Below are 15,230 nucleotides of genomic sequence, written 5' to 3' on the forward strand. Positions count from 1 at the left end.
ACCTGAAGGAAGAGGGCTTTCCCCCCTCTATCTCTCTCTCTCTCTCTCTCTCTCTCTCTCTCTCTCTTAATCCCCATAGACAAAGCATTGCCAGAGCGGATTACTCTAAAACAAGGTACCGGAACCCTGGCTTCATGCATCCTTAACTCAGGATTTCGTCACCCTCTCGCGCTCCCACTCCAAGATTTAGTCTTGGAGGCTGTCTACCTGGCACCGCGTCCACCGTGCCTGTTGCTGCTGCTCCGTCCAGCAGATTGATCCTTATTACCCTCGTCTGCTTCTATCGCGCACCCCTGTCCGGTAGTCTGGTCCACTCTGTCCGATGTGGCTCTTCCGGGTCCTTTCGTCGGCCGTCTTTCTGGCCGTCACCGTCTCTTCAATCCCCCTCGCCTTTGACGTGGGTGGGAAAACATGCGGTCTGGCCTATTCCCTGTCCTTAGCCACCTTCTATTTTCTATTTTCGCTGCTGCGGCTCACCACGCCGGATCGGTCATGGCTCCGTTCCTCCCTGATCGTCCTCATTAGCTCGACGCAGTGGCTCATCATCCCGATTCTGCTTATCTGGTCTTTGAACCGCTTCTCCATCGATACCGACAACGCTGGTTCCTGGGTGGAACGAACCTTCACGGGGAGAAGGGCCCACGACTCGTCGATCCAGGAGTGGCTCTTTGGGCCCGACGGGCTGGTAGAATCCGTAACGATCGGGAATTGGGATAAGCTGCTGAGATGGTCGACCCCAGTTTTCCAGCTGGTTGAAGGATTCTGCAGCTTATTGGTCATACAGGCTGCAGGGCAAATTACCCGGTGGCTTGTCAACCGTGGTGGGCGAAGCGATAGCTGGATGGTGCGTACACGTCACTTAATAGTTTACCCAGCGTGGAGCCTATTTGCTGATTGTGCTTTATTAGATCGGCCTTCTGGTACTATCGGCCTCCATCATATCGAGCTCCGTTTACTTTCTTTGGCGGGTCCTCCAGTTCCCCGAGATCTCTAATGTCGACGCTGCTTTGATTGGGGTGTCCATCACATGTGCGGTGATTCTATGCGCGTGGGGAATCGGGAGCGGGCGTGGGAATCCAGTGGAGAGTTCTCTGCTGTTCGCATACATCGTTCTATGCATCTATCAGATTTTCACCGACTACCAACCGTCACATCCTATGGAGCAAGTTCCTTCTCCCGCCCAAGCGGGGGATTTCCCACCGCTTCCTCCAATAATCATGGCTTCGTACACGACCCTGATGCATGCCTTGTCTACTTTGCCTTCCATCATCCACGCGGCCTTCAATGTGATCACCGCGGTTTTCGGCGCTGTCACTCCTTCCGTCCTGATCTCGCTCACATACCGCATTATCGTTTTATACGCGTCGACTCGGATCATACCCGCCGTCCGCGAATCGGGCGCACGTGCTCTCTCCCAAGAAGCATCGTTAGATGATTCTGATGCGGCTGGCCAGTTCCTGGGCGTACTCAGCTACTTCTCCCCGTCGATACTCATCGCTGTCTACACCAGTCTCTTGATGCAGCATTTTGCCTCTACCTCCCAAGCGATGGGCGGCAGTGGCGAGTGGTGGAGTACTCAGGGAGCCGGCGGCGGGAACCTGTGGCGGTGGGCCAACCTGGCCGGCACGATGGCCCTGTATGCTGTCGAGTTATACCTTGGTGAGAACGACGACCTGGACTCCGGGCTAGCTGGTCATTGGAAGACCGACTGAGCGTCATCAAACATGCGGGTGCCATTTCTGGCATCTCATCGATTTGGACTGTCTTCATCGGGTACGGTTGGCTTTTCACCATTTACCACTTTGAAGCCAGACCAAAGTCTAGAACGGTTCTTAATGGCGCGTACCGCGGGCATGGACGTCTATTGAAACCTATGACGCAGGTCAATGTTACCGCTGAGCATTTTGACTCGTTCAGCTAGACGGTGACGGGCAGATAGTGCATGCTTTTCGAACGATTCTAGGGAAAGCGCTTCGGAGGCCAGCATTGACATATTGATATCTCAGATATTCTTATATTCTTCCCAGGGGACTGGAAGCACAATGATCTTCCATATGTCCCTACTTGCAGCATCTATTCCGGACGACTACGGGACTCCACGCTTGCGACACAGCAAATAGCTCTTGGACCACGCCCACAGGTAGTCATACCAAACCGATGTAATCATCGTCCGTCAGCCAGAGGAACTGACCTGGTATAGCTTGTGTTGGTCATCGAGCAACCACATGAGATGGCGGCTTGCCCGTTGCTTGTTTTGCTGCTCTGGTACCCTTCCACTCCCTGATGGCACCAGTCACCCGGCTCGGGCTGTCCTGCCTCATTTCCTCACCCTTCTTCGCTGTTCCTTATTTCTCCATGATCCTACAATCCAGTTCTGCTACTATACCCTCAGTCCTTCGCTGAATCGTGCACGCTCTCTGTTCTCCTTGCGCCAGGGATCATATATCTGCATGTATTGCACCAGCCTCCGGCTTTGCTTCGCTATTTGATTTTGTGTGCCTTAGACGAGTTCTTATACCCAATGGCAGTTCGAGGTGGAGGATGCGATGTTCTCTGTCTGTAGCGACTTTTTGTTGGCCATCTTCATGTTCACACTTAGTGCAGGATGTCAGCTGAACCGAATTAAATATCTCGCACTAGTGCTGCGCTCTCCGAGGCTTTAATGGACTGGGTATGCGCCTGATCTGCGTTCATTTCCATGTACCAACATAGGCTGCTGCGGATACCGTAATCCGAAAACGCGAAGAGGGAGATAACCGTGAATTGCATTTGGCCATGCTAGAATATGAAAGGTGCCCGGGAAAGTATGATCATTGAATTGAACCGTATATCCAGCACACATGAAATACCTGTATGCGAAGCAATCTCGAATTTTGAGGGGAATCACTTATCAAAGAGGACGTGTTTGTCATCAGTAACATGTGAAATGAAATGGACCAGTGATAAAGCAATTCGCATATAGTCAGACAGAGCCAAGTCGGCAGACCGCTAATGACCATACAATCTGATCTGCAACTGATATTGACAGAGAAGAGATAATTTCAGAAACGAAAAGTTAAACTCAGAACAAATCCCAACAAACAGTCGTGTTCAGTAGTCATATGCTCAGACCCCTTGTAACTTCGTTGTTGTTGGCCATGAAACCAACCCAGTCGGATTTATTCACAAACTTCGTTGAGCATGGAAGAGGAAAAGAGAACAGAAAATTAAAAGGGAAACAAATGTTGTAAATACATTAGAATTGATCCATAGCGCCAGGCTCTTTTAATGCCACCCACCACCGATAGGAAAATAGCGAGACTGAAGCAAAACAGATGCAAACAGGTCAGGAAAACATAGGCGACATCCGACCATTTACTGCCGAATAGGAACACCACCCCGAGCTGGAGGCGGGCTCATACTATCATCATTGTTCTGCTCAACCCCCTCGGCTTCATTCACACTCGTTCCCCGTTGCAGATAGCTCGCCTCCTTGACGGGGCTACGGCTCTGGAATCCGATGGAGCCTGGATGGCCACTAATGCTGCCGGGGATCTGCTGTCCTTGGGCGCTGACGCTCCCGCCATTGCTTGCGGTGGCAGGATTGTTGGCACCGGGCGAGGTGGCCGTCAAATGAGGGATGTTCTCAGGAACGGGATGTTGAGAGCCGATGTTGGTGACACCAACGTCCGAAGCCTTTCCGGCCTTGCTAAGTGCGTAGTCTCCCGAGTCAAAGTACTTCCGTTCCTAGACGATCACCGTCAGCGTTAGAGGGTGAACGAGAACCGAGTCCAAGAATAATGAAACAATAATGAAACAACATACCTTCAGCTTGTTTTGCAATAGATCTTTCTTGGTGGGCATCTTGCCATAGAGGCGGAAAAGACGTTGCTCGTCAGGGCTCATCTTCTGCCGGGCATCATGTCAGTCTCCGCCCAAACAGGAGCCGGAACAAAGGGATTGTTGGCCAAGACTCACGCTGGTATCGATCTTGTTCTGCTGGTGGGGGTTCATCTTGACGAGATGGAAGGCTGAACTCCGACGATTGGAAAGGAGGGAGGGGGATGAGAGACCAGCCGCCAGTAGACGAGAGCAAAGAAATTGAGTTGGGCGGGGGAAGTCAGGTCAGGTCAGTCAGGTTGTCGGGTAGTTGGATGCGGTGCGGTAACTGGAAGTGTCGTCAGGAAACCCCACCGATGGCGGGGAGGAAAGTATAGATCCAAAAAGATGAGACGACTTGGGAGGAGGGGTGGTGGTTGGGATGAGCGAGACCAAGGGGTTGACCGTTGAACGACGGAATTGAAAGTGGATGATTTGGGAACCGAGTGAGACGATGAGAGATGAAGTCGAGAAGAAGTTGTCGAGAAGGAGAAGGGGGGAAGTCGCCCGAGCAAGATAAAGACGACAAGACGACAAGACGACAAGACGACAAGACGACAAGACGACAAGACGACAAGACGACAAGACGACAAGAGCGCAGGCCGTCATGGGGATCATCGAGGTGGTGAGCCACCGCCGGTGGTTGGTTATGACCGCCCCCTTACCAACCCTGTTCTCCGCTGGCCCCAGCTCACTAGACCCTAATATAGCTTAGCCTCGTGTCAATCTGGTAAAGAGCCCCCTCATCCAGCTTAGTGCCATGGTTTCTGGAACGACTCCACTAACCGGTGACCGTACCATACAGCACCAATCTCGAAATCTTGCTGGATTGTCTTCCTCTGGATGCAGGAAGTGCCTGCATGCATGGCTTCACAAATGGGTGGAAGAGGAGGAAGATGCAGCCCATCTCTGCTGAGAAGTCGGGTAAATGGTCACTCTGTCTTGAGTTTCCAGTATGTACTGTGCGGTAGGCCAACAACAATAATAGTGCGTACTAGCATGCCAGCAGTTATCATCCCGATAAGTCCGGTTATCGATTAGAAACCACACCCAACAACCCCTCCCAATAATCATCAGGCACGAAAGTGAGTGCCGCGTGAACAGAAGCTTTGATCCAGCCATGGCTGGAGATCATCATCGAAGTCTTCAAAGTAACCAGGTGTTTAAGCCCGATCCCTCTGATTGCATACTATATATGAACGGGGTGATCTATTCTGGTGGAGGATGGGTTGACTGACTGGGGTGTATTGTTACTTGTTAGGTACTCGGTACGGAGTATTCGCCCTTGAATTGACTTCAAGGATTCAAATTCGGCGGCTTCTTCTCTCTGCCCCTCCACGGCCATCGTTCTCATCGCCATCTGCGGTCTATCTAGAGTCCCCACTCGAGAGATTCCTTTGACAAGTCTATTCCTTATTTTATTTTTTTCTTTCTTAAATTCTCATTCTCATCTATCGTTAAAAAAGAGCTTATACCCTGTGACGACACCCTTTGGAGTTCAGTCTACTACCTTGATACCCCACCAACTGTAATAATATAAGCCATTGTTCGGTGGCAGGATACAACAAGCCCTTCCAATCGCGACAGAATGAGCGAGCAAGGTTTGTCACCCGAGCCCGTGACCATTGTGGTCGAGCATTTGGACCCCGAGCTGGGCGCTTGGTCCGCCTTGGAGTATGGCTGCATTGCCCGGGAATCACACTCAGCGGGGAGCAAATTTCTCCTCAGCTCGGTGCCCATCTCTTTACAGATGCCAGAAGACCTGACTGCTACCCCAGGGCTTGGGGTCGAGCATCGCAGTGTGGAGGAGGTCTTTGCAGACCGGAAATCAAGGGTCTGTCTGTTGGACCCGTCTGCTCAGGTTGAGCTGAGTCCTGCCGATGCGGAGACTTTTGATGTCTTTCTCTTTGGGGGTATCCTGGGTGAGCAATCCATCTTTTATCCGAACTGTTGGGTGTACCAATCGGCCCAGTGGAATCCTAGTATAGCTAACCCAAGAAATTCACTGAACTTCAGGTGATGACCCTCCCCGTGGTAAGTTCCCAGTAAGAAGCTAGCAACCGCGAGGTTCAGAGTGCTAATGAGTCGGGATCAGATCGGACCTCCGAACTGCGCAAGAAGGGCTATGCCGGAAGAAGGCTGGGCCCTAAGCAGATGACCACGGACACGGCGGTGCGTGTTACGCGCATGGTTGTGCATGAGAAAGGTCACTTCTGCTTCCCGTGACAGTGTGAGTAAAGAGAATGAGACCTGACACCTGGCAGTGCCTCTGGAGAAAATCTCATACATTGACGACCCGGAGATTCTGATCAACGAGCATGAACGCACCGAGATGCCCTTCCGCTATGTAAAGGGAGAGGATGGTGAACCAATTATGCCCAGAGTACGTCCCGGCTGCGGCTTTTCGATATGGAATGTGCACCACTAACGCGATATGCCAGGGGATGGTTGACTTGATCAAGAAGGATGCCGACCAGGGCATCGATGATCTTGTTTAATCTGACATGCATACTAGCGGCGGGCCTAGACTTGTCAGCAACTGTTCAAAATCACCATGAAGAGATCACCCATGGAGATCTGATCTAGATAGAAAATTGCAAGACCAAGAAGGAATGCGGCAGGGGCGCTAATGCTGGCTGTATCGAGGCCACAGATACTTAGCTTCGCAAAGGGAGTATAGGCAATATACTTGGAACCATTGCCACGCGGGCCTTGTGGCGTCCGTCTGATAGGCACTATGAAATATCAATCCGCTAGACTGATTCCTGAATTTGAACCAGAATCAGAATCGGGATCAGAAAGATACACCTTCTATAGAAGCAACCTATAGAGCCCCCGAATAGGCAAGGATGGGCTGGGACCGTTCCGAGACGGTACCAGATCGGTTTCGTCCGTCTTTTAAGGGGCTTCCGGCCAACAGCGCGGTACGTAATGAGGTAACGGGATCGCCCAGATACCGGATGATACGCCGCCATACCGTCCGCCGCCGTCTGGCCACGCCATCCACTCATCCACACTCCATCCACTCTATCCATCCACTGCAAGTCCATCTCGCTCCCTCCTCTGTCTCTTTTTTCCCTTCCACCCCAGATTCTCTCGCGACGATTCTTTCGGTACTCCGCCTGGGAGCTGTATCCTTGCCTCCGTTCCGCTCTGATTCCACGTCTCTTGGCCTGTTCCTGAGGCATCCCGCTCCTATCCGCCGGCAGACTCCTCGATAGCACTGCTCATCTCCTACCGGGTGAGGGCAAGAAGCGCAAGGCCCAGTCGATTAAATAGATGATTCCTTGAGTGCTTCTCCAAGTCCGCTTGGGACCGTTTCGTTTGCGTTGTCGTCAGCAGTATATACACTGAATTCCCCCGTATCAGTCAGATGGTCTCCTTATCGTTCCGCGGGGAGACCACCCCCATTCCCTCGATGGCGTCCTGGTTAATTTCGGCGCTCTTTCTTCTGAGCCCATCCTTGGTATCGGCCAGGTCGGCGGCAGACTACTATGTCCACTCCTTGCCGGGTGCCCCCGAAGGCCCCCTGTTGAAGATGCATGCTGGGTGAGCCTCCATCCCAGAACTGTCCGCGTAGCCCAAATGCTGACTTCACCCACGTGCAGCCATATTGAGGTGGACCAGCAGAACAATGGAAATCTATTCTTCTGGCATTACCAGAATCGGCATATCGCCAACCGCCAGCGAACTGTGATTTGGTTGAATGGCGGCCCTGGATGTAGCTCAATGGACGGCGCACTGATGGAGGTTGGCCCGTATCGCCTGAAGGACAATGAAACCTTGGTGTACAACGAGGGGTCCTGGGATGAGTTTGCCAACTTGCTGTTCGTCGACCAGCCAGTCGGAACCGGGTTCAGCTACGTCAACACAGACAGCTATCTCCATGAACTCAATGAAATGTCGGCGCAGTTCGTCGTTTTCTTGGAAGAATGGTTCAGGCTGTTTCCGGAGTATGAACGCGATGATGTAGGCTTAGATCCTCCTGCACTACCCCGGTATTCCTCCCTTATGGATCTTGTTCTGACTTTCCCGGCAGATCTACATTGCTGGCGAGTCTTACGCCGGTCAACATATTCCATACATCGCCAAAGCCATTCAAGAACGGAACAAGAATGTCCAGGGGGAGACCATTGCTCGATGGAATCTACAGGGCCTCCTAATCGGCAATGGTTGGATATCTCCAACTGAACAGTACCTTTCCTACTTGCCGTATGCATATGAAGAAGGCATCATCAAGGAAGGCAGCAGGACCGCAAAGGAACTCGAGGTGCTGCAGTCAGTTTGCCAGTCCCGACTTGAAACGGGAAAGAATAAGGTACATCTGAATGATTGCGAGGATGTTATGAAGGGTTTGTTGGATAGTACGATCTCAAACAACCAATGCTATAACATGTACGACATTCGCCTTCGCGACAGCACCGACGCATGTGGTATGAACTGGCCGGTCGACTTGGAAGATGTGAAACCCTACTTGCAGCGGCAAGATGTTGTGCAAGCGCTCAACATCAATCCAGAGAAGAAATCAGGATGGGTGGAGTGTTCGGGAGCAGTGAGCAGCGCCTTCAATCCTCAGAAGTCCGTGCCATCCGTTCAACTACTTCCGGGACTGCTGGAATCTGGAATTCAAATCCTCCTTTTCAGCGGTGACAAGGACCTTATTTGCAACCATGTCGGGACCGAGCAGCTGATCAACAATATGAAATGGAACGGGGGCACCGGTTTTGAGACCTCACCCGGTGTCTGGGCTCCTCGACACGACTGGAGTTTCGAAGGCGAACCGGCTGGCATATATCAATACGCCAGAAACCTGACCTATGTGCTCATCTATAATGCAAGCCACATGGTTCCTTATGACCTTCCCCGACAGAGCCGGGACATGCTGGACCGCTTCATGAATGTCGATATCGCGAGCATCGGAGGCAGCCCCACCGACTCGCGCATTGACGGCGAGAAGCTGCCCCAGACATCCGTAGGCGGTCATCCGAACAGCACCGCAGCGGAGGAGCAGGCCAAAGAGAAGATCAAGGAGACGGAATGGAAAGCCTACGCCAAATCGGGCGAGGCTGTTCTCGTCGTTGTCATCATTGGAGTGTCCGTCTGGGGTTTCTTCATCTGGCGCAGCCACCGGCGTCACCAGGGATACCGGGGCGTCTGGCATAAGGACATGAGCGGAAGCTCTGTTCTAGAACGGTTCCACAGCAAGCGCACGGGAGGCGCCGACGTTGAAGCTGGCGATTTCGACGAGGCCGAGCTCGACGACCTTCATTCCCCGGGTCTCGAGAGAGAGCATTACGCCGTGGGTGATGACAGTGATGAGGATGACATCTCGCGACAGCATTCTCGACAGGCCTCCCGGCCCGGAGGCAATCCTAATATCTCATAATTCATCTTGGCTGTTGGTTACTTCTCATTGGCTCCGGTTGGTGTCTTTTGCTTTTCGCTGCGGGGAACATTATCACTTGTGCATTTATCATCTTATCTATCTAGGTTGGAACCTAGCATCATTTAGAACATGACCGAATTTATGACCCGACCTCCCAGACTCATCGTGAGACGTAACCAGACAAACGTTCCCTATATCAGCAACTCTGTCCAACAAGATACACGCCTGTTCTCTCTATCTCCCAAGACAGATAACCCTGTATACTCACCTTTGTTCACACCCATCCCTTCTATGACCCGTTTCCATACCATCACCGTTCTACCGTCCAAACCTTAACACTCCCATCATCAGCCGTAGTGATGAGCACCTCCTGCTCCTCCTTGCTTTCGTCCTGACCACGATCAGCGCGTTTCGCCCACGCTGCATGATTGATTTCGTAGATGCCATGTGCACCCGTCAACGCAGCAACAATCACCCACTCTGTCTGTGTAACAGCCGGCGGCGACGACGACGGATCCGTATCCATCTGCTGCGCCGAACCGGTGTCCACCAACCGCTCCTCATAGAGCACGATACGACCATCCGCACCTACAGATGCCAGCAAACCCGTCCTCTTACTCCAGGCCACCGCATAAACAGCAAGATCATGCACCGCCGGAAGTAACGCCTCCTCCTCCCACGTCTCGTCCATTCCTGTTGGCCGAATAATACTCGGCATCGCCGTTCCCGCCGCCGGAGCCTGTTCCTTAGGCTGTCGGCGCCAGACACGAACAGTCCGATCATCCGAGCACGAGACAAGACGCGGTCCAGACAAGGCCCGCTGTCCCGCCTCCCTCCAGACCTGCTTCTCCTTCTCCACCAACCCAGCCGGAACGTTCTCAACCGCCTCCCAATCCACAAACCAAACCGTGCCCGCATGGCCCCGCAAGCACGCAACTTGGCCCCAGTCATCCAAATCCTCGCGCCAAATCCGAACCGTATCGTCGTAGCTCGCACTCGCCAAACACTCCTCAACAGGATGCCACGACACACACTTCACGTCCCCCTCATGCTCCTGCATTACCGCCACCGTCTCGAAATTGTTGTCGCCGTCGTCTAGATCCTCCCAAATCCAGATCGATTTGTCCCGAGAACACGTCGCCAGGAGCATCCCCGACGGCGACCATGCTACGGACTTCACCTCACTATCGTGCCCGTCCAGGAGGACCGCGAATCGCCATTCATCGTCGTCGTCCCCTACTTCTTTGTCCTCGTCGTGACGGAGAATGTCCCTCTCTTCGGCTTCGGATTCAGGATTGCCGCTGTTGAAGGTGGTGGTCGCCTGTTTTCGTTGGCCTAGGCCCCACCCGTCGGTTGCCTGGCCATAACTGTCCCATCGACGCCAGATGCCTGCCATGGCATCGAAACTACCCGTGGCGAGCACGCTTTCGCCCTGGACGTGCGGCTTCCAGGCGGCGGTGCGTACGCTGCGTTTGTGACCGCCGGAGATGGTCGACAGGAGCCGGAAGTTGGTCAGCGAATAGACGCGCACAGTCTTGTCGGAGCTGCAGGTTGCAACAATAGGGAGACGTGGGTGTGGCGCCGTCAACCAGGTGCGTTCGAGGGAGGGCGGGGTCAGATCCGACAAGAGCTGGAGGTGAGGGGATGAGGCGGCGGGGTCGGCCATGGCGATGGTGGGGGAGGGGTTTATTGATGAAAGAGTGTCTTGGTTCTCTCTTGCGGCCCTGCCGTAGGAACTTTGGGGTCTCTGGAAGGGAACCCGGCGATTGTCAAGTGAGGGGGGAAATGGAATGGCGGGAGCTGGTCGAGGCGAAAGTTCGCAACCCCGGCCGAGATCGGGGATTAGTCACGCCCAGTTATTAGGTTAGTTCTCACGGCAGGAATGCGGCCTGCGAGATGAGTACATTCACATCCACTCTATCTAAGGAGATATCAAGGCTACGTCCCCCCCACTCCATTCCATCCCGTTCCTAATCCCTCCAATAAACAACTCATGGGAATGATAAACCCAGAAAGGCCGGCCAACTATCAACCCAGCCGCGCCTATGCTCCCGGTCTAGGAGGAATGCCCTCGGCGAGGATACGATCGTAGACCACGCCATGACATAACCAATCTACCTCACGCACCTTCTCCAGTTCATCCGTCAATTGCCCGACCTCCATCACAAACTCGGGCATGCCGGCCCCTGCCAGACTTTGGCTGGCGGTGGTGGTGGTCCGCACCCTTTCGCTGGCGCTCGACGCACTCAGGCGCGAGAGAACATGAGCTCGCAGGCGGGACAGGATTAGTCGCGCCACGGGATCTGTAAAGCTGGCGGCACTGGCTCCACTCCTGCTCGAACCTACAGACCCGGCAGAGCCCGCGGGCGAGGACGCGGATGAGGAGGCAGTCGAGGTGTCCGGGTCCATTTGGATCTCGACCGTTGCCGGCGTCGCGCCCGCCGGAGAGGCAGCGGTGCAAGCCGTGCCCACGGGCGCCAGCACTCGTCGAATGGTTGCCGCTAATTGGGCACTCGCGCTGGGAGGCATCGGATGGGTGGATTCTAAGATCGACTGGACTCGGTCCGGCTGAATATCGTTGAAGTCCAAGGACAGGAGCCGGTCTGCTTCGGCCTTCCACTGAGACCGCACATCGCGCTTGAGCAGGTTCTTGGCAGTCAAGAGGATGGAAGCCGTCGCCACGATTCGGAACGCCTGCGCATGTAATCGTCCTAGCCGGTGGCGATCCAACTCAAGTGTTTCTGGTATCAAGTCGTCGGACATGGAGGCATTGCTTAGTACGAGATCTACGAGTCCGTGTGCGTAGACCTTTGCCATCGGCGGCTGCGGCTCGCCGTTGACATTCTCTGGATCTCGCTTCCGCATCTCATCTGCAAGCACCTTTCGGTACGTCCGCCAGAAACGTCGGCTCTTCCCCAAGCCTAGTGAGCCATCCTGTACACCTTTTTCAAACGTTCTCTGTTCGTAGCCAGGCGCCTCCTGAATGAGTTGCGGAGCCGCTACCTGAATCATGAAGTTTGTGTGGTCAAGGGACAGAAGATCGATTATCCCCATAAGTCTTGCTAGACGATCAATTGCATCCCCTGACGTATCCTCGACAAAGGCTTTGACCACAGGGTCTCGGTAAGGAGCGCAGAGCTTTGGAAGGATGGTATTCATGAACTCGAAGAAATTATCGTAGGAGAAGGCGCCGGCCTTGCACTGATTCTCAACCAGTTTGGGGTCCAGCACTTCGCTGATTAGCACATGGAGCGAATTGCCTGGCCGAAGCGAACGCAGTAATCGATCCTGTATAACAGTGGCCATGGCCACGGTCCAGTTCGTCCCGAGGCCGGCATCCACATCTCTGCGCATCATTTCACACATATGCTGCATGATCCGCTTGCGCGGCTCCGTATACTGCTTCTCATCGATCTTGAATCCTTTATTAATGAGGAGCTCATGTACCAATGCCCGATTCTCGGGAAGGGCAGTGAGGATCCGGGTAAACCGTTCATGGGGGGATATCCGCTGCTTATCCAGTTCCTGCAGGACATCACTGTCCACGTTGTTAAAGGTTTCACTGATGGGAGATGCCACGCTCTCAGTAAGAGCTTCGGTTGAGGACGGCGCAACTTCCGCTGACCGCGGGATAGCTTGTTTTTTGGAAGCAGTGCGCTTCTTCTCACGTTTTGCCTTCTTCAAGGCATCCCGAACCATCTGCATTGCCCGGTCAGAGCCCGCCAGACGCTTCAGCTTGGTGAGAAGTAGGATCTGGTTTTGTCTGATACCCTGTCGATAGTCCTCCGCCACACCACCAGCGCGATCGTCTTTGACCGTCTGCCAGATCAGCTCCAATTCGATGAACTGGGCCAGCATGATTTCGATCAAGACGCTGGAGTCATGGGTTTTCCACGCATGAAACGCAGAAAAGAAGACATTATATGCCTCACATAGTGCCTGGATCTCGGTTGAGATGAATAGAGGTGAGCAGCAACCGGAGGAGAGTAATGGGGTGACTTGGTCAAACGCCACCAGGAGCTCCCGTGCTTTGGCGATCAAGTCCTGTTCCTGTTCCCCATTACTGCTTAGAACCTCTGTAGGGTGGGTGACAATCAGGTAGCTGCTAAGGAACGTGCGCACAGCACCCCGACCGCCCATGGTCCCACTCTCCATATCTTGGAGCCCACAGAACCGGAGGACCCGGGCCGTGGTGTCCAGCACTGCATCCTTCGACAGCAAGGCACCGACATCCTCAAAAGCCATTTCACGGATGCCGCCGGTCGTCAGGTCTAGGTCTAGAAATTGTCGCATAATCAGCTTGGAGTGATGTGTCCTCCACGCTCGTTGAATCGTTCTCGCTGCCGCATCCCGCGTGATGGGACTCATGGAAACCCTTGACATCTTCTTCTCCTCGGTGGAATTTAGGCTACTTGTGCGGCAACGCCGATGACTTTGTTGATAGAGCATTCGCCTCTTCTCCACCTCAGCAAATTTCTCTGCAATCTCCAAGCGAAGCCGAGCGTGCTCAGCAGCCTTCCTTTCCCGGTTGTCTTCAGCTTTCTTCTTTGCCCGACGGACTTCCTCCTCGCACTTGGCCGTAATCTCAGCTAATAACCGTTCCCGAGCTTGTTGAGCAGCTAGGGCTCGTTCCTCTCTTTGCAGGTTTCGAGTAGCAGCTTTTGCGAGGGCAGCACGCAACCTGACCTTCTCTGCATGCAAGGCGCGGTCGGCAAGCCTTGCCTTTCGACTCTCGAGGATGGAAGTCCGCCGGAGATGCTGCGCTATATGATCAGTTGAAGATGCGCCATGAGACGACGCATTTGAGTGTTGTGAATGAAGCGAGGAAATCGAGCCTCGACGAGATGAGGCCGCCGTTGAGCGACGAATCACACTTGGCTTCCGGGCAAAGCGAGCGGCGAGATGGGCAGGGAGGCTCAGAGGGAGAGACAGTTCATCAGATGACATCTCCACGTCCGGTTCATTCAAAGGTTCGGAGACAACAGGGGTCCCGGCATCCGGGAGCTGGACCTCGATGTCTGAGTTGTGACGGATCATATTCAGCTGAGCGACGGCTATTGCTGTATTGCTGCATCCGCCGCACGGAGACAGGGAAAGGCTTTATCGGAGGGCGGGGGTTCCGTTTATTGTATAGGGAGCGGTGTATATAGCGCGATGACAAGGACGGGTCGGATCCGTGGTAGACGAAGGGGGTGAAGAGCCTGGGAATTCTTTGGAGGATACAGAATCACCGTGACGGATGCGCAGAAGCACCGAGTCGGGGAAACGTTTGTAACCAATGTGAGGATTGGGACATGCCCCGGGGGGATCCGTGCTTCGTTTCAAGGGAGAGATTAGTGAGCAGCAGGCTTAGCAGCCACAATAAGACTGGAGCGAAGGAGTGACAAAGAAAGACGATGGGAGTGGAAAGGAGGATAAGAGTAGATGACAGAGCCCCCAGAACTTAACCCCGGGCTGGTAAACAGCAGCAGCAGCAACAACAAGTTAATCCATGGGTAGATCAGTGATCACGCATGCATGCATTCCAACCCGCTCGGATTGGCGGCATCTCACTCATCGTCAACTTCGCCCGAAGAAGGCAATCGAATGACGCCTCCTCCAGGCCGCTTAGCTAAGCCCACCGGCATCCCTTGCTCGGCTGACCCGATGGATTGGATGAGATATCTAGACAATGTGAATTTGTTCCATTGCGAACCGTGACTCCTATCTATCGAATATCGATAACTACGGAGCAGAAGTGCCACTGCCACTCCCCACCCCGGTCTCTACAGTTTACAGATAGCCCCACCCCAGCCCCTTATATCGCCGTTCGGGCGCCGTATACAAACAAGCGTGCGGGTTCGACAATGATATCAATAGAAACATCGGCCTCTCATGCTCAACATCAAACGCCCATGTACCTACCTATGCCAAGAAAAATATCAGTGTGTCGTAGAAGGCAGCTTCAGATGGACCTGCCAGCTTCTGCCATTGCTGCTTCATTATA

General features: G+C 53.7%; 7 protein-coding genes across 7 annotated transcripts; 3 read left to right on the forward strand and 4 right to left on the reverse strand.

Annotated features, from left to right (window-relative positions):
- The first annotated feature begins 234 nt into the window (after positions 1 to 234).
- Positions 235 to 1,969, forward strand: BO94DRAFT_332857 (ICE2 family protein). Its single transcript, XM_025606992.1, has 2 exons — positions 235 to 844; positions 909 to 1,969. Exons 1-2 carry the CDS (start codon positions 323 to 325, stop codon positions 1,710 to 1,712), a joined length of 1,326 nt encoding a protein of 441 aa, XP_025461579.1. The 5' UTR covers positions 235 to 322; the 3' UTR covers positions 1,713 to 1,969.
- Positions 1,970 to 3,254: 1,285 nt separating this feature from the next.
- Positions 3,255 to 4,003, reverse strand: BO94DRAFT_332889 (endosulfine family protein). Its single transcript, XM_025606994.1, has 3 exons — positions 3,958 to 4,003; positions 3,805 to 3,888; positions 3,255 to 3,726 (listed from the first exon to the last, which is right to left on the reverse strand). Exons 1-3 carry the CDS (start codon positions 3,991 to 3,993, stop codon positions 3,355 to 3,357), a joined length of 492 nt encoding a protein of 163 aa, XP_025461580.1. The 5' UTR covers positions 3,994 to 4,003; the 3' UTR covers positions 3,255 to 3,354.
- BO94DRAFT_332861 (uncharacterized protein) lies at positions 3,933 to 4,619 on the reverse strand. Its single transcript, XM_025606993.1, has one exon. The coding sequence runs from the start codon at positions 4,474 to 4,476 to the stop codon at positions 4,114 to 4,116; it is 363 nt and encodes a 120-aa protein (XP_025461581.1). The 5' UTR covers positions 4,477 to 4,619; the 3' UTR covers positions 3,933 to 4,113.
- Positions 4,620 to 5,446: 827 nt separating this feature from the next.
- Positions 5,447 to 6,356, forward strand: BO94DRAFT_591221 (SAM-dependent methyltransferase; the record flags this gene model as incomplete). The annotated part of the gene is made up of 5 exons (XM_025616098.1): positions 5,447 to 5,780; positions 5,875 to 5,892; positions 5,954 to 6,064; positions 6,123 to 6,241; positions 6,300 to 6,356. 5 exons carry the CDS (start codon positions 5,447 to 5,449, stop codon positions 6,354 to 6,356), a joined length of 639 nt encoding a protein of 212 aa, XP_025461582.1.
- Positions 6,357 to 7,139: 783 nt separating this feature from the next.
- kexA (serine-type carboxypeptidase kexA) lies at positions 7,140 to 9,445 on the forward strand. The gene is made up of 3 exons (XM_025606996.1): positions 7,140 to 7,407; positions 7,467 to 7,827; positions 7,898 to 9,445. Exons 1-3 carry the CDS (start codon positions 7,232 to 7,234, stop codon positions 9,242 to 9,244), a joined length of 1,884 nt encoding a protein of 627 aa, XP_025461583.1. The 5' UTR covers positions 7,140 to 7,231; the 3' UTR covers positions 9,245 to 9,445.
- cia1 (iron-sulfur cluster assembly protein CIA1) lies at positions 9,400 to 11,099 on the reverse strand. Its single transcript, XM_025606995.1, has one exon. The coding sequence runs from the start codon at positions 10,908 to 10,910 to the stop codon at positions 9,555 to 9,557; it is 1,356 nt and encodes a 451-aa protein (XP_025461584.1). The 5' UTR covers positions 10,911 to 11,099; the 3' UTR covers positions 9,400 to 9,554.
- Positions 11,100 to 11,287: 188 nt separating this feature from the next.
- Positions 11,288 to 14,281, reverse strand: BO94DRAFT_479677 (IQ calmodulin-binding motif domain protein; the record flags this gene model as incomplete). Its single annotated transcript, XM_025608754.1, has 1 exon — positions 11,288 to 14,281. One exon carries the CDS (start codon positions 14,279 to 14,281, stop codon positions 11,288 to 11,290), a length of 2,994 nt encoding a protein of 997 aa, XP_025461585.1.
- Between the last annotated feature and the right edge of the window lie 949 nt (positions 14,282 to 15,230).

Source organism: Aspergillus sclerotioniger (genome assembly GCF_003184525.1).
Source record: "Aspergillus sclerotioniger CBS 115572 chromosome Unknown BO94scaffold_53, whole genome shotgun sequence".
NCBI lineage: Eukaryota > Fungi > Ascomycota > Eurotiomycetes > Eurotiales > Aspergillaceae > Aspergillus > Aspergillus sclerotioniger.

Excerpts from the sequence above, each read along its gene's own strand:
- BO94DRAFT_332857 (XM_025606992.1), top strand. The coding sequence starts at position 323 with ATGTGGCTCTTCCGGGTCCTTTCGTCGGCCGTCTTTCTGGCCGTCACC. Across the intron at positions 845-908 it reads GGCGAAGCGATAGCTGGATG|ATCGGCCTTCTGGTACTATC; the intron begins GTGCGTACACGT and ends GTGCTTTATTAG.
- BO94DRAFT_332889 (XM_025606994.1), bottom strand. The coding sequence starts at position 3,993 with ATGAACCCCCACCAGCAGAACAAGATCGATACCAGC. Across the intron at positions 3,889-3,957 it reads AGAACAAGATCGATACCAGC|AAGATGAGCCCTGACGAGCA; the intron begins GTGAGTCTTGGC and ends GATGCCCGGCAG. Across the intron at positions 3,727-3,804 it reads TATTGCAAAACAAGCTGAAG|GAACGGAAGTACTTTGACTC; the intron begins GTATGTTGTTTC and ends GTGATCGTCTAG.
- BO94DRAFT_332861 (XM_025606993.1), bottom strand. The coding sequence starts at position 4,476 with ATGATCCCCATGACGGCCTGCGCTCTTGTCGTCTTGTCGTCTTGTCGT.
- kexA (XM_025606996.1), top strand. The coding sequence starts at position 7,232 with ATGGTCTCCTTATCGTTCCGCGGGGAGACCACCCCCATTCCCTCGATG. Across the intron at positions 7,408-7,466 it reads CTGTTGAAGATGCATGCTGG|CCATATTGAGGTGGACCAGC; the intron begins GTGAGCCTCCAT and ends ACCCACGTGCAG. Across the intron at positions 7,828-7,897 it reads CGGAGTATGAACGCGATGAT|ATCTACATTGCTGGCGAGTC; the intron begins GTAGGCTTAGAT and ends CTTTCCCGGCAG.
- cia1 (XM_025606995.1), bottom strand. The coding sequence starts at position 10,910 with ATGGCCGACCCCGCCGCCTCATCCCCTCACCTCCAGCTCTTGTCGGAT.